Raw genomic sequence first — 25,800 nt, forward strand, 5'->3', positions numbered from 1 at the left:
CCACGTTCATAGAACTCTGAAACGGAAGAACTGATGTCTTTATGTCAATGCTGAAATAACTTACATTTTCACTTTTGATTCCAAGGGCTGTAGATTGAGATGGTAGTTGTCAATATTATTCTCCACATCCATGGCCAGCTGGTGACTAGAAAAAAAAAAGAGTGAAAACTAGTTAAGAGGCTAGTAATGAAAACTACTATTGTGGTGATGTCATTGTTGTATATCACCGAGTAGAAACTGACCCACAGCTGACCCTCCAGCAGGTTTTCAGATTCAGTAAATGACACGGGAGGAGATTGCCCATTCTTCCACAGAGAATCTGGTGGATTCCAACGATGACCCTTTGGTATTGCCTCACCGTTTCTTGCCACTAGGCTACCCAAACTCCCAGTAAAGGGGCGGGGGGGGGGGAGGAGAGGAATGTGTTGGACATGTCATTAGGATAACAGGCATCATTTTCCCTTGTTCGTTTTTTTGTTCTGTACCACTGAGCCGAAACTGACCTATAGCAGAACCTCCACCGGATTTTCAGAGGCAGTTAATCTCACAGGTGAGTATCCTTTCTCCTGCTTCTCTTTAGAAAGAATGAAAACCAAATGACAGGCACGAGATGAAAGAAATTCACGGTTGGCCACTAGGTGTTGCCATCAGCCCCAGACTTCCAGGGCCCACCCAGCGTGCTGATGGGCCAGGGGACACGTGTGTTTCCTCTGTGCCTCTGGGATTTCAACATTCATTATTTCCTCGTTAGTTAGTCTTTTGTTCTGTAATTATGTCTATTCTGTTTACTAAATGATGAAAGGCATGAGAATACAGTGATGAAATTGTTAGACATGGTTCTCACACTTATGCACACATACAGTTAAACAAGTTCTTAAAAAGGTGGTGGATATTATTAGAGAGTAACACAGAAGAAGTAGGTAGGTAGGCACAGGTAGGCAGACATGAAAAGTCTCCTTTTTCTAACCTAACAAACCCTAATTCACTGCCCCCGAGCTGGAGCCGACTGGCAGCTTGGTTGCAGTCTCTGGCGTCGAACCCCACCCAGCGGGCTTGTGGCAGCTGTGAGGCTGTTCACCGTCGCCCGCCCTTGGGTTAGCAGGGCAGCTCCCCAGAGACAGTGTCACCAGCGTTCAGAGTTGGCCCTGACTAGTGACCTCAGGCTTGAAGGAAGGAAATGCTGCCTGCTTCTGACCATCCGCATGGCATGGCCCATAGGGGTTTTCACCAGACCCTTCCTAGCTTGTCTTGTCTGCAAGCTGTGGCTGAAACTTCTTCACTGCCAAAGCATCACACAAAGCTCCTCTGATAAACTGGTGACAACAGCTCATAGGTTTATTTGCTGAAAATCAAACCCGGGATTCCCGTAAGGGAAGCAAGGACTGTACCCTCAACCACCACTGCCTTTTATAGAACTAGCCCTAGTGGTGCTGTGGTTAAATGGTTGGCTGCTAATCAGAATGTTAATAGAGCCCTCTAATCGAACCCACTAGGTTTCCATTCCACAGAAGAAGGGTGTGGAAGTCAGCACCCACAATAAAGATTACAGCCTTGCACCTCTGAGCGCAGTTAGTGCCACCCTGCATAAAGGGCCACCCCAAATTAGAGTTGCCTAGGTTTTAGATTTGAATTATAATAAGATTATTTTAATAGCTCATTAATTTAATGACAAATTAGCAAACAGGGTCACAGAGATACACAGGAGTGGGGAAGTGATTGTAAATGTGCAACAAGTAACAAACAATGCTGAAGTTTTCATAAAGAAAAACATTTTTATATTATTAACCAACTTTCTACTTTGAATTTATACTTGCTTAATAAAGTACAGATAGATTACAACTATGTTAACCAAACAACAATGCCTGTGAGTAATAAAGTGCCCCTCTTCAAAACCATTTAACCACTGCACCACCGGGGCTAGTCCTATAAGTTTTCTCAATTACTTGTTATGCTTCAGAGAGCTGGACTAAGGATGACAGAAGGAGAAGAGATGCCTTCGAGGTGTGATGCTGGAGAAGAGTTTTGAACATTCTATGGACTGCCAAGAAAACAAATTGGTCTGTCTTGGAGAGGGTGAAACTAAGTCTCTCCTTGGAGGCTAGGATTTTGGAGCTCCGCCTCACTTGCTCTGGGCACATGGCCAAGAGAGACCAGTCCTTGGAGAAGGACATCATGCCATTTGGGTGGAGGGACAGTGCAGGAGAGGAAGACCTCAGATGAGATGGATTGATACAGTAACCTGGGAAGTGGGGGTTGGTGTGTTGCACATCGAAGGAGACTCAATGGCACATAACAATAACATACTACATTGGTTGGGTTGTTTTTATTTAAGCCTCTTGTTTAGAGTCAACAAGACCTCAGGGAAAGCCTTTGTATTTAAAGTTGGTTGTTATTATATTTTGGAGGAACATTCTTCTAAGTGGTACAGCACTCTTCTAACAATATGCTGTACTGAGGTAACCTGGGCTTGCTGTGATGCTGAACCTTGTGCCATTGAGGTGTCCAATGCCATAACGGTTGGTGGAGCTCCCAGTTTAAAACAGGTTTGGAACCAGGAGTAGCATCCAACTCCTAAACATTCCTCTGAGAACTCTGAACTTTGATAAATGTCAATGGTTATAAAAAGTCTTCAGGTCTTTTGTTCACAGGATTGCTGAGTCATGCTTGACTCAATAGCAATCAACAACCACCACCACAATGTACTACAGTAGAATGAATGCATCACACATTTCCTGTCAGTGGCACAGTCCCAGTGGAATTTCCAAATAGTCACAGTCAGCCTACAACCTTGCTTACCTTAACAACAAATTCAACAATTTAACAGCAAATTAAAGTGAGAGTCGTAAGTGACCTCCTAAGATAGAATTACCAGTGGTCCCTCTGTGTTTATAGACAGGAGTCCAACACCACTGAATGAGTTTATGCGCAAATACATTTCAATGATCTTGCATATGGTGTCAAGTCTGGAGTTGCCGCCCCCCGACCCCCCGCACAGTCCAACAGTCCGCCACAACACCCAGTTGAGTGTTCAGAGTACATGTAATGCTCTGAGGGGGATAACTGATCAACGTATGTGACTGTACTCTCACTTAACTTATGGTCATTTCAAGTTGCGGGTATGATTTACATCAGCACCTGCGTCAGCTGCCGGTTATAATGAAATGCCTAATCTGTTCTCTCAAAGCACACTAATTTCTCAATCAAATTTGACAGCTTTCAAGGTCATAGCCCTGCCTTGGCGTGCCAGGAGAACCCCAGAATTTCTGAAATGAGCACGGTTTTGAGGGCTGGTGGCCTTTACTGTTTTCTTTCTGTCCTGGGAAAACAGAACAGAAAGGGGGACCCTGTAGACCATATGCTCTGAGGGAAGATTTCAATTCCCATCCTGGAATGCCTCAGCCATGATTGGAAGAAATGAGCACACAAAGCACACCGGCTATTTGGAAAAGCTTTTTGTTTCCCAGATCTCGAGAAAATGAGAAAAAAGGGGGAGTGTGGAAGCCCACATGTGTGCCATCAATCTTGACACATCTTCACATGTCTTCCTGAGCTCTAGGAGCTGGGAAGGATGCATGCAGGTGTTCGTGCGAGGTTTAATATAGACTTGTGGTCAATTAGCTGGGGGAAAACAACCCTTTGAAGTTAATTTCCTACATTAAAACTAATACTGAAACCCCAGCATTGCCAAGCTTGATAAATAAATGGGTGAACCTTACAAAGTATCTTCAGAAAAATAAGTTGCACGAGAGGGTTAGTGAACACAGAGAGGAGCCTACAATGCATCTAGGCTGCTCATTCTCCACCCCGTCTCCACAACAGAACACATGATGGAAGCTTTTAACAAATGTCGATCCCAGGGCCATAACCCCAGGGATTCAGCTCCGGGATGTTTGCGTTGAGACATAAACCAGGGCATTTTCTTCCAAGCTCCCTAGGTGATTCTAAGTGCAGTCAGAGAAAAGAACCATTGATCTAGACCTAATAGTATTACAGCGCTAACATCTGTAGAAGAGAACTATTCTTTCTAAATTCAACAAAACCTCCTTTGGTTGTTACTCTTTGCATATAGGTAAAAATAATAGTGAATGGGCAAATAATATCTAACGATTTTATTCCTATTTATTCTTATGACTAGGAAGAACAAGTGAAATAAGGATAAATTAAATCCATAGATAACCTAGAAACTAGTGGTGACCAAGGGGCTGAAATTTTCTTTTCAAATGATACGATATAATCTTAGAACCACAGAGATGAGATGAGCCTGGGGTATTATCTAGGGCAAACCCAACCCAACAGAAAGCACAGGGAGTCACTATGGAGGCACCATGCTGCTCCATGGAGCCTCATCTACTGTGCTGAGCGAGAAAGTAAAGTTGATACATGTATTCTCAGTTTAAAGATAAAGAAAGTAGGGACAAGTGTGGTTAGATGATTTCTCCATAATCACAAAGCTAGGTAAAAACAGAAACCAAAGTTTCCTCTTTTCAGGAATGTTTTCAATAGTATCTCAGATGGACCGTCATCTCCACTCTCGTTGAGCATTTCCAATATATACTGGCTCACCGTTTCATAAAGAAGTTTATTCTTTCCTTTGGAAGGCTGTTTTTTTTTGTCCCAAAAACTTACCCTATTTATGAACCACAAATCTGTTTTGCCATAAACTCTTACTCATTGATAACTGTTCTTTTTTCTGGGGTAGAAGGTCAATTTAGTTTCTCTTTTGTAGTTCCTTCAAATGTTTAAGGATAACTGTTATGTCCTCTTTTCCTTAACTCTTTGCATCAAAACTGCCATCAGTGGTTCCAGAACTCCCTCAATCCACTGGTACTCTTGGGGACATCAATGTGCTTTCTAAAATGTGGTGTTCAGAGTCAAGTAGCACGTAGCTCTAATTAGTCCAACGTACACTGGGATTTAGTGATTGGCTGAATAAGTGATTAGCTTCCCTTTTCTTCTCTTGTTTTAACAAAGTATGCCTTTTAATCAGCCTTACAGTACGCCAGTAGATTTAGAAGGTGTATATTATTATGGACTCATACTTAGGTCAAATAAAACCTCAAAGCTTAAGCCACAGATTGAAATCCATGTATATCCTTCACATGCTTTAGTTGTTCCTTTTTAAAAAGTTTTGTGAAAGGCCAGTCCTTGGAAAAGGATCTCATGCTTGGAAATGCAGAGGGTCAGTGTAAGAGATTAAGACGGGATGACACCATGACTTTAACAACGGCTGCAGCACACCAGAGATGGTGTGGGTGGCCAGCTGTTGTTTATGTGGTTACTGAGTCACCGTCAGCCTGATGACACACACCACGTACCTCTGTTCCCATCTTTCTTCGTCCCTCTTCTTCTCTCCCTCCCTCCTTGCTCGATTCTGCAATGTTATTTTGAACTTTCATTATTCCTGTCAGCTTTGTACTTTTTGCAAATGTTATGCTTGTCTCTTCTCCACCACTGCTTGTCAGGCTCAGTCAGGGCATTGGTACCTTTCACACCCTTAGATGTACCACTGGAGATGTCTTCTTAGGATCCTATCATTCCATTAATCAGTAAAATCTGTAGCATCATTAAACTAACTATAAATTTATAGAATTAGCCAGATTTCTGTCCCCTGATCATAATGGCATCATAAGTAATGGTCAAATCTACTTATTCATTTTTTCTTACCAAATTTTTCCACCCAAGCTTCTCTATCTTTCAAATAATGTAGCTTCCATTAGTAATATGTACTTACTTTTCAAGCAAATATTTTCCATCATTAACGTGTTCTAAAGGGTTCTGTAATCTTTTCAGTTCTTCCTGTGAAAAAGAAAAGAAATATCTTACAAATAGGCCCATATGTTTGTGGACAGTCATACTGGAAGATGATTGTTGGGCAATGTTGAGAAGACACCTTTTAAATGTTTCAGATTTTCTTAATGGAAAGTATTTTAAATATAAAATACAATTTGGTCCTTGATCAAACAAGAAAATAATGCTGCTCAAATTATTTTTGTCACTGATGTTAATGTTTCCTATTATTTCCCTAGACTGGCAATATGTTTTTATGGATCTAGCCACACTCTTCTCAAGTTTCCTTTGGCAATAGCTCATATATTCATAGGTTGCTGAGCGAGGGGCATGTGCTGGGTTTGGCAAGTCAGCAAGCATTTTCTCATCTTGATTCTCATGTCTCTTCTCTGTAACCCAAGTGCTTAGGGACGAACGCACACACAGACACACACACTCTTTCGCTGATTTCAGCCATAAACATACCTAGTCTCCGGAATCACAGCATTTGGTGTCAGTGTGGCATGATATAAGTTGCTCCACTATTTTTATAAGAATGTTTGGTTCTAGTCTTAAGAAAGGTGACCCACAGAATGTTCCTGGGACAGCACATTGCCTGAGGTGCTGCTACTTGCCTCACCATCACAAACTGCTAAAACAACTAGTCCCAGGTAGCCTCAATTACAACAAATCACTCATTTGTCTCTTACAGAACATCAAAAAGAATTCCTATGTACTTATAATCCACCAGATGCCCACACCTCCTTCACACTGTGTCTTTAACGGCTCCCTGCGCTGAGCATCCCAGAACTTGTCCAATTCTCAGCCCCTCCTTTCTTTCTCAGCGAACACTCTGGAATTCACAGAGATCATCAGTTAAATCCTACAACCTTCAACTTCTGAAAACACTCCCTTCATTGTCTTGTTCTAACAAAACTCTGGCAGCCATGTGTTTTCTTAGAACAAGATCAGAGAAACACATAGAAAAGAGGCTTAGGATCTAGAGGATTCTGCTGGCAACGAACATGCCGAGCCCCAAACACAGCTCCACCACTGCAATTCTCTTCACCTTCCCCATACGCTCCTTCTGAGAAGTTGGTGGGGGCATAGGAACACTCCAGGCCTCTTACCTCTGCGTTCAGATCCTGGCCACTCTCTACAAGACCTCATTTCCTCTGAGAACATCCCAACATTCTGCCCCACCCACCATCCTCCATGGAAAACCTTACCCTTCTCTTGGTCACTTCCTTTGCTCTTTGAGCCCCTGGCTCCTGGCTTTCTGCTTCTTCCACCACCACTTATAATGACATCAACTGTCACGTGGTTGACCCCATCAACCCCTGGCCTCTAGCAAGGACCTCTGAGAATGTGTGATCTGTCTGTTATCTAATCCCAGTGTCCAAGGCTAGATTTTACCACTAATAGTGAGGGAACCTCCAAAGTCCAGGTTTCAAACCACACTCTGACCTCCCTTCTCATCCTGTACATCCATCCAACAATCCTCAGATCCCACTAGGGCCTTCAATCCAGGACCTAATCACTCCCCTACTGTCCCTCGCCTTTCTCCTATCTCACAGTCTCTCCTACACAGCTTAGGCTTGGCAGTCCTTCCACGTAACTGTCCCAGTTCATGCATGCTCTTGCGTACCCTCAACTCTCCTGCCTGCATGCCTTGCCGTTATTCTAGCCTGGAACAATCTTGAACTCAGTTTCCTGCTCTACTGCACTTATGTCCAATAAATGCAGCAAAACACAAAAACCAAACAGAAAACAACTCATGCTTACATGTCTTATTTTCAACTTATCATGCTTTCTTTTTTTCCTTTTAACTTCTATCTTCTGACTAAACATCTTACTACCTTTGTATAGTCCATTTACTCCCAGACTTTCTGACACTATATTTAACATTTCTTATGTTTCTTGAAACTTCCAATGCTCCCTCCAGTCTTCTCACTTTCTGGTAAGAACTGTGCCTCCTATCATGTCAGATGTTGTTGTTAGTGCCATCGACTCAAGTATAACTCATAGTGACCCTATGAACAAAAGATCTGAACCCTGTTCTGTCCTGTGCCATCCTCACACAAGAGCCCATTGCAGCAGTCACTGTGTCAATCTTCCTGACTGAGGGTCTTCCTCTCCTTCACCAACACTCCACTCTTCCCAGCTTCATGTCTCTTTCCAAGGAATAGCCCCTCCTAGAAACATGCCCAAAGCATGTGAAGTCTCATCTTTCTTGCCTCCAAAGAGAGCTCCTGCTGCACCCTCTCCAAGACAGTTCTGTTTGTTCTCTTGGCCATCCATGGGATGTTCGGTGCTCTTCTCCAATACCACAGCTCAAAGGTGTCAATTCTTTTTCTGTCATCCCTACTCATTGTCCAGCTCTCAGATGCATAGCAAGTGATCAGAAAGACCATGCCCTGAATCTTCAAACTGACACCATTATTACTCAATAATTTGGAGAAGTCCCTAACTGCAGACTTTCCCAGTGCTTGGGCATTTTCAAATATATCAACATTTCATTTATATTTTGTAAATCATATCAGAAGAGAGCTTTTTTATCTTTTGCCCTCAAACTTACAAACACATTTGCTTCAGTGCATACTTCCTTTTCTTCTTCCCTGTCAAAATTGGTACACTGTCCCTGTTTCTTTCAACCCTCAGCTTATAGACTTATCCTCATTCTTGCTTGCTTAGTCAGGGAAATGAACTCTGAAAACTTTCTCCCCTGCCTTATCTATTTTCCTTTCTTTTCCAGATTATATGCATCAAAACAACCAGTAATAACTCACATTCTCAAATCCTCAAAAGAATTAGAGTCGACCACTACCTTTCTCAGACCGTGCTCTTCTACTGAAATTCAGAATGCCTCCTCTAGCTTCCCCTTCTCTCTTTGTGAAGCTCCTTCAGTCTTTTCTACTGGTTCTATTGTCATTTCCCAGTAGCTAAAAGTTGGCATGCTTCACAGCTCTGTCCTCATCTAATCTCTGTCTATCCTCACTCAGGAGATCTCATCCAGTTTCATGACTGTGAATTCTTATTTAAAATCTGATCTATCTTCTAATCTCCAGTCTTGTACATTCACTTGTTAACCCAAAAGGTCCATGTACATGACTAAAGAGCTTCTCAAGCTTAAACCCAAAAGCTGTGTTTCATTAGCTGTGTCTTCTGTCTGAAGCTTGCTTCTTCCTCACTTCTTGGTCATTTTAGAAAATGTAGACCTAAAACCTGCTAGCCAATCTTCCTCTCACAATCCATATCAATCAGCTCATTTGTTGGCTCCATTTTCAAAATATATCCTGAAAATGAGCATTCTCCAGTATAGGGCAAGACACCTGTGTCAACCTGTTATCCTCCAATGCTTCCGAGACCTAGTGCTTAATTCACTTCAGTCATGTCACCTTACACCAGCCAGGATGGTCTGATCTTTCTACTCAGCACTTTATATTGACATTTCATTAACATCCTTGCCTGTACCAGTAGTTTATTTGTTTTTATTCCTGAGCGACAGTTCACTATATAAATACACCACATTTTACTAACTCATTCTCTTGTTGACTGCTTGAGTTACTTCCAGAATTTCACTTCCAGAAATATGAACAAAGGCCCCATGCAATTTCCAGTGGAAAGATTTTTTAAAATACGTATTTCCATTTATTTTCAGTGTATATCTAAGAGTGTAATGGCCAGATCATAGGATAAACATGCATTTCTTTTCTTCCTGTGTTCTAAAGTGGCTGTACAGTTATGTTCTCCTCAGTAATGTCGGAGAAGTCTAGTGGCCCTGTGCCTTTATCAATATCTAATTTCTCCAGTCTCCTTAGTTGTAGTCATTCTAGAGGATATGTTGTATTTTATTGAAGTTTTAATTTGCATCATTCAGATGATTAATGATGTTAATCACTTCTTCGTATGCTTATTGGACATTCATTTATCTTCTTTTGTGAAGTGTCTGTTTAAATATTTTGCTCATCTTGAAAAGCTGGGTTGCATGTACTTTATTTATTGAGTTGTAGGATATTTTAATAAATTTTTCTTATAAGTCTTTTCTCAAATATTTGTATTTTTAATATTTTCCCTTATCAATAGTTTTCTATTCTCTTTTTATACAGTCTTATTTAATGAGGAAGTTTTCATTTTGATAAAATGCAATGTATTACTTTATTTGTTTTGCTACTTGGTGTTTTCTATGTCCTGCTTTGAAATTTTTGCCTCTCCTAGTGTTACAAAGATAAAACCCAGCTACCATTGAGCTGAATCCAAATTACGGTGACTCATGTTAAGAGTATAACTTTGTTCCAAATGGTATTTTTTTAAAAAAATTATTTTTTATTAGTTTGTTTATAAAGTTTGTACATATTGTGTTTCATACTGTCTTTCTTTCACATTGTGTTTTATGTAATCATTCCCATGCATTATGTTCTATAAAATTAATCACTATTGGACTATGCCCATCATTACCTTAGTTTTTCATGTTCCTCCCTAATCTTTCACATTTCCTTTTCACCTTCCCTTCGCCCACCAAGTTGTGCAACCCCATGGTTTCGCCCTTAGCCTTCCTCACTTGTCTGCTCCCACCTCTTCCCGCCTACATGCTTTAGTAGCTACCTTTCTATTTTTACAATAATGGTCTTATTCAATATTTGCCCTTATAAAACCAAGTTAAGTCACTCAGCATAATAGTCTCTAGTCTCTTCCAAGTTATGTAGTATTTTTCAAAATTGTTGCTCCTGAGTGCTGTATAGTATTCCATGGTGTGAATGTACCACAATTTGTCAATCCATTTAATTATGGACACTTGGGCTATTTTCATGTTCTTGCAATGGTGAATAATATGGCTAAGAACGTTGGTGTACAAATCTCTGTATCTTAGTTCTAATTTCCTTGGGGTATATTCCTAGTAGTATGGTCATATGGAGTTTCTATGTTCAGCTTTTTGAAAAAAAAAAAATCCTAAACTGCCTTCCAGAGTAGTTGTAGCATTTTAGATTTGACCAGCAGTGTATGGGAGTTCCTATCTGTCTCCACCCTCTCCAACATTTGTTGCTTGCTGTCCTGATAAGCTTTGCCACTGCTACTGGGGTGAGATGGTTATCTCATTGTGGTTTTGATTTACATCTCTCTTATTGCCAGGGATTTTGAGCATTTCTTCATATGTCTTCATATACCATCTGAATGTGAAAAGTCTTTCCATGTCTTTTGTCCAATCTGTAATTGGGTTATCAGTCTTTTTCTTCTGGAGGCTAGGTAGTATTTTGCAAACTTGATTTTAAATAAAAAAATTCATTTTTTTTAAAAAATCATTCATTTCATACAAAATTTCCTCCCCGTCCTAGTCTCTGGCTCCAGTTTTCTTTGTAAAAATATTAAGTATTATATACATAGTCTCTAATTGTCCATGATCATCAGGGTTTCTTCCAAGGCCCTTTTGGGAAGACCTAAGGTAATGAGTTTTATGTTAGCAGTTGACCATGTTAATTCTTTATGTCACCCAAGAAGAAAGTCTTCTTATTTTCTTCTATTAGTATGACAGCTTTATCATTTTAAAGGTAATTTCAGATGTATGTAATGGAATAAAAATCCATTTTTCTCCAAATCAATATGGAAGTTTAAGTCTACTGAATGAGACTTCTGTAAAATTTGTTGGTTTTCTTTTACAAAGGAAAACATTCAACTGGCATGTAGTTTATATTCATTCATCTGATTTTCTCTCCTTGGACTATAGACATTTTCTTGCATTTATAAGTAGAAAGTTATACACTAACACTAGCAAAATAGGAAACAAGAAGGAGTCTGTGGCTTTCATGAAATTACGGAACTGTAGTACCAACTATGACCTGCCAACACCTGAGTATTTTGTCACATAAGATAATCTCACCATTCCTTTATGTCATTGTAGGTAGAAAATGTGTTTCTACTTATTAGCAATGTACAAGTGGTTCACACTTTGCTGTTCATATATTTCTAACAACTCTTTATCGCTCTTAGAATAAAATCCAAACTCATCACTGTGACATAGCTGTTGTTGGATACCTTGAAGTTGGCTACCACTGATAGCAATTTTGATAATCAGAGACTGCAACTTTATCCTCCTCTAAATCATCCTCACAATTTCTGCCATGCTCCAACCCATTGTTGCAATCACTGTGTCTAACCATCTCATTGAGAAGTTTCTTCTCTTGCTGAACCTTTACTGTTCTCAACATAAAGTGTGCATAAAGTATGAGAGATGGAATTTCTCCAGGCTTGCCTCTAAAAATGAATCCTGGTTGCACATCCAGCAACACAGATTTGTTTATTTTTTTAGCAGTCTATGCCAAGTCTATGCTAATATATCCAATATTATTTTCCAGTACCACAATTCAAAGACACAAATTCCTCTTCAGTTGTTTTTATTCATTGTCTAACTTTCATAGTCATATGACACTATAGAAAATACCCAAGTTACATAACATAGAACCTCCATCTCTCTTTGTGACCTCATCTCCTTCCCTCACAAACTGATTCTATTCTAAAAGTACCTTGTTGTTATGGCCCCTTGAGTCAGAACCAACCCATTAGCTTACCCTTCGGGTATGTTTTCAGAGGCAGTAAATCACACAGGAGGAGACTGTCCATCCTTCTCCCATTCTAACAATACCAGCCTATGGTATTTTAGAATCTTCTGCTTACTCCAGCTTCAGACCATTTATCTTTACTGTCACCTCTGCACAGATTCTCATTCTCCATAACTTCACATGGCTCATATCCTCATACCATTCAGATCTCTGCTTAAATGAGGCCTCTCAAGACAGCTAAGCTATTCAAATGTCATATATCTGGTCAAGTAATTTGGAAAAGGGTAGTGTAACTGGTTGTACAATATGATGCATATAATGTCACCGAATTATACGTGGAATAATTGTTGGATTGGCAAATGTTTTATCAGATATAGCTTTACCTTAAAATAAAAACTCAATTATTTTCCAACAGAATAGAAAGAAAACTTACTGAATAGAAAAAAAAATTGACAATACCATCTCAGACAAGGATTTTATAAAAAACGTCCACAGAATACTACTGGGCTTCCAGGAGAAAAAGACTGATAACCCAATTAAAAAATGGACAAAAGACATGGAAATACTTTACGCAGAAGAAGAATTCAGGTGGCCAAGAGGCACATGAAGAAATGCTCAAAATCACTGGCAATAAGAGAGAGGCAAATCAAACCCACAATGAGATACCATCTCAGCCCAGCAGCAGTGGCAGTTTAGCAGGGCAGCAAGCAACAAATGTTGGGGAGGATGTAGGAAGTTAGGAACTCTCATCCACTATTGGTCAAATTGTAAACTGGTACACCACTCTGAAAAGCAGTTTGAGGTTTCCTCAAAAAAGATGACCATAGAAACTCCATATGAGCCAGCTATTCCACTACTAGGTATATGTTGTTCTCGTCATGTGCCATTGAGTTGCTTGCGACTCATAGCGACCCTATGTATAACAGCCCTAAACCCTGCTCTATCCTGTGCCAATCACACTGTGTCCAACACACCCATCCCGATTACCTCAGTCACTGAATCAATCCACCTCATAGAGAGTCTTCCCCTCCTGCGCTGTCCTTCCACCCTCCCAAGCATGATGTCCCTCTCCAAGGACCAGTCTCTCCTTATAAAATGTCCAAAATATGTCAGACGAAGCCCCAGAATCGTTCCCTCCAGGGAAGAGCTTGGATTAACCCTCTCCAGGATGAATCTATTTGTTTCTTGGCAGTCCATGGTACATTCAATACTCTTCTCTAGCATGACAGCTCAAAGGTATCAATTCTCCTGCTATCCTCCCTAGTCACTGTCTAACTTTCTGATGCATAGCAAGTGATTGCAAAGACAATGGCCTGTATCAGACGCACCTTAGTCTCCAGAGACACACCATTGCTCTTGAGTACTTTAGAGAGGTCCCTAACAGCAGACTTTCCCAACGCAATATGTTTTTTCATTTCCTGGCTGCTGATGCCAAGATGTTGACCGTGGAGCCAAGCAAACTGAAGCTGTGAACAATCTCAATCTCTTCACCATCCATCCTGATGCTGCCAATTGGTCCAGTGGTGAGAATCTTTGTCTTCTTGACATTGAGCCTCAGTCTATACTGAAGAGTGCAGTCCTTGACCCCCTGCAACAATTGTATGGGGTCCTCCTGCATAACGTGTCATCTGCATAACGCAGATTGTTAATAGATCTTCCACCAATCCTGATACCACACTTCTCCTCATAGAGCCCAGCCTCCCGGATAATCTGCTCTGCATACAGGTTGAAAAGGTATGGAGATAGGACATATCCCTGGTGTACATCCTTCCCAATTTTGAACCATGCAGTGTTACCCTGCTCTGTTCTGATTACTGCCTCTTGGTCCAAGTATAGGTTTCGCATCAGCATGATTAAATGTTCAGGGATTCCCATTCTTCTCAGAGTCAACCACAGTTTGTTGTGACCCACACAGTCAAATGCCTTTGCATAATCAATGAAACACAGACAGACATTCTTCTGGTATTCCCTGCTTTCAGCTAAGATCCATCTAACATCAGCAACAATATCCCTACTATCATGATCCCTTCTAAACCCAGCCTGGACTTCTGGCAGTTCTCTGCTGATGTGCTGTTCCAGTCGTTTTTGGATAATCTTCAGTAGGATCTTGCTTGCATGTGAAATCAATGATATTGTTCTGTACTTTCCACTCTGTTGGGTCACCCTTCTTTGGAATGGGACCAAATATAGACCTCTTCCAGTCAGTTGGCCAAGTGGGTGTTCTCCAGATTTCTTGGCACAACTTGGTGAGCACATCCAGGGCAACATCTGTTATCTGAAATACTTCAATTGGTATACCATCTATTCCTGGGGCCTTATTTTTTGCTATTTCCTTCAAAGCAGCTTGAACTTCTTCCTTTATCACCATAGGCTTTTGCTCAAATATTATTTCATTAAATTGTCCTGTATCTGCCAATTCCTTTCTACACAATGTCTCAGTATATTCCTTCCATCTTCTTTTTAATACTTCCTGGATCATTTAATATTCTGCCTAAGGCATCCTTGATTATAGCAACTCAAGGTTTGAATTTGTTCTTCAGTTCCTTGAGCTTAAGAAACACTGAACGAGTTCGGCCCTTTTGATTTTCCAACTCTAGCTCCTTGCACGTTTCATTGTAATATTTTGCTTTGTCATCCCGTGCTGCCTTTCGGAATCTTCTGTTCAGCTCTCTTCAGTATCTTGAATTCTTCCTTGTGCTTTGGCTTCTCTACGCCCAGTGTAATCTTCAGAGTTTCTTCTGACACCCAAGGAAATTAGAACTGATACATAAATGAAGATTTGTAGACCAACTTTCATAGCAGCATTATTCACTATTGCAAGAACACAGAAACAGGACAAATGTCCACAACTGAATGGACTGAGAAATTATGGCACATTCACACAATGGAATACATGCAGTACTCAGGAGCAAAAATTTCAAAAAGTATTACATAACTTGGGAGAGTGTAGAGAGCATTATGCTGATTGAATTAACTCAGTTTCTTAAGAACAAATGCTGCATAAGACCATTGTTGTAAAAATAGAATAATAACTAGTAAAACATGTATGAGACATCAAAGGAGGAAAAGTTGGCAGCAGAAGTTTGAGGATGGGTAGGGCAAAAGCACAGGGTTACACAATTTGGTGGGTGGATGGAGGGGATAAAGAAACATGGGAAAGATCCACAGGAAAATGAAAAGTTAGGGTAATGATGTGCATAGTCCAATGGTAATTAATTTTAATGCATGGGAATGACTGCATGAAACACAGTATGAATGAAGAAAAGTGTGAAACACATGTATACAAACTTTAAGCAAACAAATATAAAATTAATTTTTTGAAAATGTGATCCAAATAAAACAACACCCCAAAATCAATCATCACTATTTACTTAGCTTGTTTATCAACTCTCAATATCCTGCATTTGTATTATTTCTAGGAGGTTGTAAATCAGGAAAAGGGTCCATCAGAGTTTTATTCTTTTTTTTTTTTAATTTAGGTTGTTTCTTTTTCATTTCAATGAACATCTACAGAGATTTTGGGATTCGATTCATTCATTGTTGCACCCTTCTCCCCGCACAAACCCCTCCCCCCTCCCCCCCCCATTTGCTCCTCTCCTTGAAAAGCAAAAGAAAAACTCCCTCATTGGTACACAATCCCCCCCTGCACCTCCCCAAACAGAGTTTTATTCTTTCTTGCATGTTCAAATGTATGCTGAGCAAATAATTTGGGAATGTAGATTATATGGAGAAAACAATGATTATATCAGAATTGGAGGAAGACTTATCAACAATCTGTGTCATATAGATGGCAATGCCCTGCTTACAGAAAGTCAAGAAGTCTTGAAGTACTTGTTGTAGAAGATCAAAGACTACACTCTTAAATATGGATTATATTTCAATGTAAAGAAAACAAAAGACTTCACCACTGAACCAACAGACAACTTTATGAAGGACAGAGAAAATAATGAAGTTACCAAAGGCGTTTTTGTTTAGATTTTCAACCCACAAGGCAGTAGCAGTCAAGAAATCAAAAGATGTGTTTTATTGGGAAAATCTGCTGTTGAGGACTTCTCCAAAATGCTAAAGAGCAACTGTGTTAGTTTAAGGACTAGTAGGCCTGATCGAAGCCATTATATTTCCAATTGTTTCCTATGCATTTGAAAATTGGACAGTGAGTAAGGAAAATAAAAGAAGAATTGATTTCTTTGAGCTGAGATGAAGAGTATTGAATATACAAGATGAAAAATTTCCTCCCATGCAATTTAGTGCCTTTACAAATACACTGGAGAATCAGATGAGTCATTTCTGACATGATGTCACATACCAACAATGTAGACTGCTTAAAGAACAAACAAATCTGTTTTGCAGGAAATGCAAACAGGCTATTCCTTCGAGGTAAGAACAATGACATTTTATCTCACATACTTTTGGGCATGGTATCAGGAGGGACCAATCTTCATAAAAAGATACCATGCTGCGAAAGTTAGAGAGAGAGGGTTAGCAAAAGAGGAGATAACATGTGGCTTGGGACTGATGGACTAAATCTGGACTTATATTGCATGATATTCTTTGCCTCCCCCACTGTCCAATCTATTTCCCTTATCAATCCTAGAACTGTGAATAAAGTCTGGGAGTCAACTATGAACTCTAACTCAACTAATTGGTAGAAAGAGATGCAGTAGCCTTGGAGGTGGCGTGTCTGACCAAGCAGCTGTTAGCTGCTATGAATACTACTGACGGGGACAGCTTCCCTTTATGAAGCCTGTAGAAGTCAGTCAGCCCACCTCCTTGTTGCAGCTTCTCCTTTTACACTGATGTATCACGTATCGGGTGAACAGTTGACTCCATGGTGCCTAGAAACAACAACAGTTAGGTTTTAAGGGAGCTCTGATGTGTTGTCCGTAGTGAGTCACGTTTCTTTTACAGTTTTTACAGCTATTCTGAAGGGAAAAGATGTACAGTCTTCTCCCACAGAATTTATAGACTTGAAAGTCTGCTGGAGGGCCATGGTGGAATAGATTCGATAGCATTGATAAAAAGAGACATTAGGTTGTAAGGTTTATAAAAGTAAGTTTCTGTCATGTAGGTATTTATAGGTATTACTGTGCTTTCAGCACAGTAAGAAGAGCTTAGAGCACATAGTGATCAAAGCAATGTTTGATGCTTAAACTTTAGTTCTGTAGTTGAAGATGTGAAGATGCGAATACCGGAACTGCTATATAAGTATTTTTTGAAGTGAAAGAATTTAAGTAAGACAAAAAAGATAATAAGCTAAAGTAAAAAGAGTGGCAGGATACAAGATCAAAAACCAAAATATCAGAAATCCTTTATCGAGTTTCTGAGGCTGTGGATCTTAATGAGAGAATATTGTCCATCTTTCTTCTGTGGAGCAGCTGATGGATTCAAACTGCTGATCTTATAGATAAAAGCACCACTGACAGTGTAGTAAACCTCCAGGACTCTTATATGAGTCATTGAATTTTAAAAGATCGGAACTAAAGAGTTGGTTTGTATTGCATCATTAGATTTTGTATGTTTTATTTAGTCAGAAGACTAATGGATTAAGCAGGCTAACAGTATCAGGGATTTTTAAAGTAAAAGCTGCTGGATTTATATTGAACATTGAACATGATGTAATAAATCTCATATGAAGAACATTACTGCATCTTCTGCTAAATTGTTATATAAGACACTGTCCATTTTGCTACTGCCTCTTGCCTATATACAAGAGTTGGAGTGAAATTCATTTTAGAATGTAATACCAGGGAGACATTTGTTCCCTTTGATGCAATAGTACACTTCTATTCATCAACAATCATAGCCCATAAATCTTACTGAAGTCATTTATTTTGTCCTAGCTGCCAAGTAGCTTAGGTTAAATTGACTATTCAGTTGCCATAACTATTCTCTCCACATTGTTAGTACAATTATTCTCTCTCTTTCATTGCATGATGTGTGAGCATCTTTATTTTAACTATTTTATTGCATGCATGATTTTAACAATAAATCAGAAGGAATGCTATCGCCAGAGCGTACATGATAAATGCATAGGAGGAAAGAGAGACAAACGGAATCTCATTTATTGTGACAGTGTATTTTCAGGGTGAGACCTATTCTTCAACCTTGTAGACCTAGTTCCTTTTTCAAAGAACGATTTCCACATCTACCTTCTCTTTCCCCTCTTGCTTCCTACCTAATCGTGCATTACATCCTACCCGTATACTGGCATAATCAGTAAGTGCAGGTCATACAAAGGGTCATGTTTAAAGCCACTTTAAACAAAAGAAGTAGGTCAAATGAAATTTCTAAGCTATTCTTGAAAAGCTAAGTGAATTTTTAGGTCATATACTCTTTCTTTTTTATCCCTTGCATTGTGATTGGGAAAGGAATTGAGCTGTTGGGAGTCCTGGCATTTTTGTCTTTAAGATACACTCGTGTTCCAGTTCTTTCTTTTCTTTTCCCCTGGGGTTTTAGGTGACAAGAAGGACAAGATTTTTGCCCTGCATGCCAGCCACTTTCTTTTCCTTGGTTCTTTCACTGCAGGGAGCTTGATGGGTGGGGAGGGCTTTGATGCAGCACTTTATTCAATTCAATGCTCCACATTCTAGGAAATCATATTAAACATAAGGTCAATGACTAACAAGAGCTTTCTGAACAGCTGTTCTTCTGACAATTTGGAGGATTGATTTCATCATTTGGTTATTTAAGCTAACTATACAAAAACATTTCAATTCAATTGGCCTAGAAGTTTCACACAACGTTCTCATTTTCCAGGAGATAGATTAAGGAAATTGGCTTGTTCAACAGGCTTTTACTCCCAGTTTCACTCTCTGAGAAAGTTTTGTTTTAATTTATCATTAAAAACATATATAATGCCAACTCCTATTACTACTTGTCCCCAATGGTACCGTTTATCTCTGATTTCAAATCTATCAATACAATTTCCATACTAAAAATGTCAATAGCTCCTTCAGGGGACAAATTCCAAACCCTACATTCAAGTTGTGTGATAAGCTCACCTTGTCATTCCTTGCTCCCTCTCTCCATTTATCTCTGGTCAGACAAAACTTCATAAAGCCCAGAACTCTCATGCTGTCTGAATGGACATCCAAACCCAAACAAAACATTTGTAACTTTTCTACTTGTCCACTACCATTCTACCAGGAAGCTCTCCAACTCTACCCTTCCCACCATACTGGTTTTCTTAACACAACAGATGAGCTGAATGCACTGCCCTCCCCTGCTCCTTGACAGTCTGCAGTGACAGCTACTATAGCATGACCTCTTTGTCTGCCTCCTTCATAGAGCTTAATGGTGATTCATTCCCTACGAGGTCTCTACTCCTAAAAGAAGTCACTTGGGTAATGTCTGAAAAATTATTTTTTTGCTGAAGAAATTAATTGAACGCACTGTTCTGATGGAGATGAAAAGAAATACCAATAGCTTAGTGGCTTCCCCAAATAGGAGAAATTTTATTACGCTCTTTGCTGATAATTCTCTTTCCCTCCTGTTGAGATTTTTTTTCTTCTCCTTTGCACCTTAGGAAGCTGGTGATTTGGCCCTTTGCTCTGTTTTCTGGGACTCTTGCAGTGGGAGGCCTGGGATAAGATAAGGGAAGAGAGAAATTGGAGCATATTCTCTCTTTGCTCCTTTCTCTCTGGGGCAGACTGGCAGTAACTGAGTCTCTTTCATTGACACATCTGTAGCTTTCACACTTGTATTTCTTGCCTTATTCCTTTAACTGTTCCCTTCTTCCACCCCCTTCAGGTCTTTCTTTCTCCTCTTTCCTTTACCCCTTCCAAAAACTGCTCTTCCCAGATGCTTCACCATCTCCAGTGGCTTTCCTTACATCCTCAGTACATCTTTGTGACTAGTCACTTCCTTAAACTCTTTTCAATCACCCTCTTAACTGGGTGGTCTGTCTCCTGTTATACCCTAACTGTCATGCCTCAGGATTTGCCACCTTTCCCCCCCTTTCCCCCAAATCATTGTGATTGCTTTTCTGTAATTTGAGCTAGGTTAATGGTATTAAATCATTAGTACTCATGTGAAGTAATAGAAGAATATTTCTTCTTTGATGGCTGATCACTACAGGAGGGAGATCCTGACCTGAGGAAAGCCAACTTCCTGAGTCAGTGTGATTCAATAGATAAGGAGACAATGTCTACCCTGCTCTATTTAGCATCTGTCGTTATTGAAATATGGACTAATCCTCTCTGCAAAGTCTGGGCACAAGCCTGGCACACAGCAGTCCATATTCCTTAATGCAATTTCTCCCAATGAAATCTGTACTATGAGCAGCAAAGAAATGGAAGCTAGGTCTTTCTTGAAGAGGGTGAAACCAAATTTCTCCTTGGAGGCTAGGATTTTGAAGCTCTGTTTCACATACTTTGAGCACATCGCTAGGAGGGACCAGTCCTTGGAAAAGGACATTATGCTTGGAAGGATGGAAGGACAGCACAGAAGAAGATCCCGGATGAGATGGATTGACATATCAGAAGACAGTGAAATTGGCTCAGGATAGGGCAGTGTTCAGAGCTGTTGTACATAGGATCGCTATGAGTTGCAGATGACTCAATGGCACATAACAACAACAACAACAAAAACAACAATTGTTAAAGTAAATAATTGATTTGCTTGCCACAGCCCATGTTACCCACAGATAGAGAAGTCATTCTAAACTTGGACACAGACCTTTAGACAGGATGGTGAATACGTTTTTGGTTTTTGTTTTGTTTATGCTAGTTTATTTACAAAATTCGAATACATTGTTTTCCAGACCAGATTCTTCCAAGCTGTTTGTTTTGTTTATTTGGGTTTTTTTTTTTTTGTTTTTTTGTTTTTTTTTTGGTTTTTTTTTTTGGTGTCCAACTATCCCTCCTACCCTAATCCTGGGGGATTTGCCCCTGTCATGAATGGTGGAATGCAGCTCAGAGGTTAGATGTGCTCAGCTCTGCTGCCACTTTTACTCAGCCATTTGACCTGCCCAGGTATAAAACACCATCCTTGGATCTTTTCCTTTCTTTAACACTCCTGCTGTCTAAACAATCAGGGTCTGTTCTTTTGACAGGTTTAAAATCAGAAATCCATTCAAAATTGCTTTTTTACTCTAAAGTGCACTTGAGTCTAAATGCTGCCCTTTTAACTTTCTGGTTTATTCCCTGGTCATTTCATTGCCAGCAAATTCATGATCATTTATTTAAGGTAACAAAGTGTGAAAACAATTGTCAGTTTACCTGGCTTCATGCTATTGATAATAAAACCTGGGCCATTCACAAACATCATTCATCATTTTCTTCCTGCACTGGGAAGAACGTCATATTAACCAAGGGTTACTAGCAAAAGTAGAACTAAAATTACTCTTGACACTTGATCATTCAATTATCTCATTAGTTATCACCAAGCTTCCTAATTTCCCTCCATTGGCTCCTCCCTTTTTAATGGGAGTGTAATAAGACCACTAAAATGGGGAATACTAATGTTTGCATAATTTAGAAAAGTGTATGACATAAAATCTGTACTAATTTTAGCTTTGCATCATTAAATATGAAATATTGATTATTGTTCTTTGCAGCAAAATTTATGAAGCTAGCTAGGTTGCTGTGTCCACATAAAGTGACTGTGATGTTTGCCCTTGGACCTCTGTGGCTGTAAATGATGCTCTGTGGTGACAGCCAGTATGGCAGCCTTCTGATCCAGGGCGGTAAGAGATGCATTTCCCAGATTAGACCAGGAGCGACCCAGCTGCACAGCCCAACTTCAGAAAATTAAATTGGAGGGTGTCCAAGCCTCTGTTGAAATAACTGCGTGAATTACAATGCTTCCATGGGCCTTGTTATAATGTAAATGTGCTTTACAATTTACAGCCTTTCCCCTCCTACCCCTGCTGTGAATATGGGCATTAATAGTCATCTCATATATTTAAAGCCAAAAAGGCGTCAAAAAGGAAAATGCAAGATTCATGTTTTCTCCCTTTGGAAAGTAAAAGCTAAATTATTTTCTTTTGCCATTATTTTGTGGGCTTTTCCCCTCAAGAAGAGTATAGATTTGTTTATGTATTATGCATTAATTTTTTTGTGGGTTTGTTTTTTGTTTTTTTTAATAGCTGACAGATCTGTAAATTTCACACTGTGAAGTTACCTTTTAGCTGAACATGAATTTCAGCTCTTTTAAAGAATTCATTTGGATGAATTATGGGCACATGAGACACATATGATGGAGCAGACTTAAGAGATTTGCCTGTTTTGAGTAGGCTAAGGGTATTTTGAATGAGCATTAGGGGCTATGGTTTTATGACTATAATAACAGAGCAAGGTGTTCCCGGGCTTTACTATGCTGTTTTACAGTGGCATTATTATTTGCTGCCTTATACATACAGAGACTTCCAAATATAAGGTATAATGATGGGGCAAGTCATTGTGACAGATCATTCTCAACTCTAGTTTGACTGGCAAGGTTATGCTCATAGGCGTTAGGGCATAAAAGCTCTGACTGCCAGCTGTGTGAGTACCAGACATTTGAATTCATTTGAACAGATTCCAAATGGAAACATGCTCAAATAAAAACCCAGTTATGCTATTATTAAGTCATTGTCCCTGGTCACCTTGATGATCTGAGATTATTTCAATGCCTAAGATTTGCCTGAAGCAGATCAGCATTTCTGGAAAACTACACTTACTACTAGATCACTTTCTGGTGGAGGTTGGTCAGATCACAATCTTAAGGTAAGTTAAGAAAAGACAGTCCTAAATTTAAAAAGAAAAGACAGTCTTAACTGGATTCACAGTTTGCTATTTTTAAAAGTACAAGATGAGGCAGAGCTGAAAGAGTCTGTTTCTTCTCATATCTCTCTTTTCTCTCTCTGTATCTCTCTGCAACTCTCTCTGTCTCTGTGATTCATGACCCTCTTTCTGTGACTATCATCTATCTATCTATCTATCTATCTATCTATCTATCTTCTATCTTTTATCATCTCTCGGCTCCTGTGTGTCTGAGTAGTACCATTAGTCATGGAGTTTTCAGTAGCTGTCACCTTGCAGAAGTAGATTATCAACATTTTCTTCTGAGGCTCCTCTGGGTTTATTTTACCCTTTACTTTTAGCATCCTAGGGCTTCATTGGTAGGGTCTCCACGAGCCTCAAGACATGCTCACAAACTCCTAACCAAGAAGCCTGGTGTATCTAAGACTGTCAGACCGAATGAACAAACTCATTTTTATTTTGCTACTTTGAAGAACACCTTTCATGTTTAAATATCCTTCCTTTTTCTCTTGAGATTGTGCATAATCAAGAGAACCCTTACTAGTTTTAAAACATAGACATTCTATCATTGTAGAATGAACTCTAATTACTGCTATTAAATTGAGGAAATAAGATATTAAGGTCCTATCAGTAATATTTTGGAAACAGGAGTGGCATCCATTTCCTAAATAACATGCTTCTGGAAACCCTATAAACTTTGATAAATGTCGATAGTTGTAGAAGAGCTTTAGGCCTTTTGGTCATAGGGTTGCTATGAGTTGTGCCCAACTTGAAGTCAATCATCAACAACATCAGTAATATGCTCAAAATGGTCACCTTACTCAAAAGTTAAGATAGCTTGACAGGACAACTATTAAAACCAAGCCTTAAATGTTTAGATACAGCCATAAAGGTGTACACACATTTACATCTTAAATATTTCTGTTGTATGTCAAAAAAGGTTAGAGACCAAGCATCATACTGAGAACTTAAGCATCAATAAGCATTCAAGTCTAGTATATAGACACCTCTCACAATGCAGACAGAATTGCAAATATGGGAAAATTAATTCACAAATCTGTTCTTTGTAGTTATGTCTGGTATTAGAATGCATTTTTTTGCAGTATTCAAAATACTGCTTCATTCAGATGAGATCTTTTCCTGAGTCCAACTAGAAAATGAATTTGTATTTTGCACATACTTGTCAAGGGAGATCATAGCAATAAGAACATTCCCTGCAGCATCAGCACCTCGTACCTGTCTATTTCTTCTTTCTCATACCCAACCCTACTATCCTTATTGAAGACCTTGTTAATTCTCATCTAACCAATTGTACTTTGCTGCATAATTGCTTTCCTTGAAGTTCTTTTCAATAGTTTATGTAAAATTGCATTGTTGTTTTTGTGAAGTGCATAAAAGCACTGCATCTGCTCTAACTTATGCCTATTTCATCATCTCGGATACACCTATGAACATTATTCCAGTCACTGTCAATTAATCTCATACAGGGTCTTCCTCTCCTGAGCTGTCCCTCCACCCTTCCAAGCATGAAGTCACTCTCCAAGGACTGATCCCTCCTTGCAACCTGCCCAATGTCAGATGGAGCTTGAAAATCCTTCTCGGAGGTACAGTGTGGTTTTATCCTCTCTATATGACCTGTTTGTTCTCTTAGCAGCCTATGTAGATCCAATATTCTTCTCCAGTACCACAGCTCAAAGGTATCGAGTCTTTTTCTGCCACCCTTAATCATTGTCCAGCTCACAATTAAATAGAAAGTAATTGCAAAGACCATGGCATGGATCAGGCTCATCTTAGTCTCTAGACTGACATCATTGCTCTTTGGTACTCTGAAGAGATCCCTGACAGCAGATTTTCCCAAAGCAATTGGTCTTATTTTTTTTTAAACTATTGTGATTTATTTACAAAGTTTGAATATATTTTTTTCACAAAAGATCCTTTCCATTTCCTTCACCCCATCCAACAACCCTATGATTAAACCCCTAACACCTCATTCAAACCCCTTTATTTCCACCTCCCCCTCACCCATGCATTGGATCTGAATATTCGTTCTACAATAATGGTTTTATACAGTATTTACCCTTGTGGGTCTGAGTTAGTTCATTCAGCATAATGCTCTTCAGTCCCTTCCAAGTTAGGTAGTGACTTACAAAATCATTTCTCCTGCATGCTGTGCAGTTCTCCATTGTGTGAACATACCACAACTTCTCAATCGATTCATTTATGACATCTAGGCTGTTTTCATGTTCTTGTGATGGTAAATAATGGTAAACAATGCTGCTATGAACATTGGTGAACAAGTTTCTGTGTGAACCTCCGTTCTCATTTTCTTTGGGTATATGCCAAGAAATGGAGTAGCTGGGTCATATGGCATTTCTATTTTCAGGCTCTTTTAATTGAGATTTTAATACAAATTTATAAAGAACTTGGATTTCCATTCATTCATTCATTGTTGCATACTTTTCATCCTGCTGCCCTCCCAGTTCTCTTTCTTCTTTGGAAAAAAAAACCAAACAACAATTCTTTGTTATACAGTTCCTCTCTCCTAAGTCCACTTTGTTATGCAGCTCTTATTCTGGATTTTTGTCACGCCAATAATACCTAATCATATATTCCTTTCATACAGTTCTCTCTCATCTGCTTCAATGCCGTGTACATTATTTATCTCCTTTTTTCTTAGTTTACCTCCAACCCCAATGTCAGTCCTGTTTTATAACAGTGGCATTATGAAGTATTTGTCT

The 25,800-nt window shown here is 39.4% G+C and overlaps 1 protein-coding gene across 2 annotated transcripts in view; it reads right to left on the reverse strand.

Annotated features, from left to right (window-relative positions):
- Nucleotides 1-25,800, reverse strand: part of SCHIP1 (schwannomin interacting protein 1) — a 1,325,222-nt gene that overhangs the window by 1,022,319 nt on the left and 277,103 nt on the right. The window contains exons 2-3 of one of the 2 annotated variants that reach the window (XM_006887635.1): nt 5,732-5,796; nt 65-145 (exon numbers count right to left, since the gene is read on the reverse strand). In XM_006887635.1, the coding sequence (XP_006887697.1) occupies nt 65-145; nt 5,732-5,796 (146 nt within the window). The remainder of the gene's footprint in view (nt 1-64; nt 146-5,731; nt 5,797-25,800) is intronic. The other variant, XM_006887636.1, reaches the window with a different exon arrangement.

The sequence above is a fragment of the Elephantulus edwardii genome, unplaced genomic scaffold, assembly GCF_000299155.1.
Source record: "Elephantulus edwardii isolate Elephantulus edwardi_28Jun2011 unplaced genomic scaffold, EleEdw1.0 scaffold00060, whole genome shotgun sequence".
In the NCBI taxonomy this organism is placed as follows: Eukaryota; Metazoa; Chordata; class Mammalia; order Macroscelidea; family Macroscelididae; genus Elephantulus; species Elephantulus edwardii.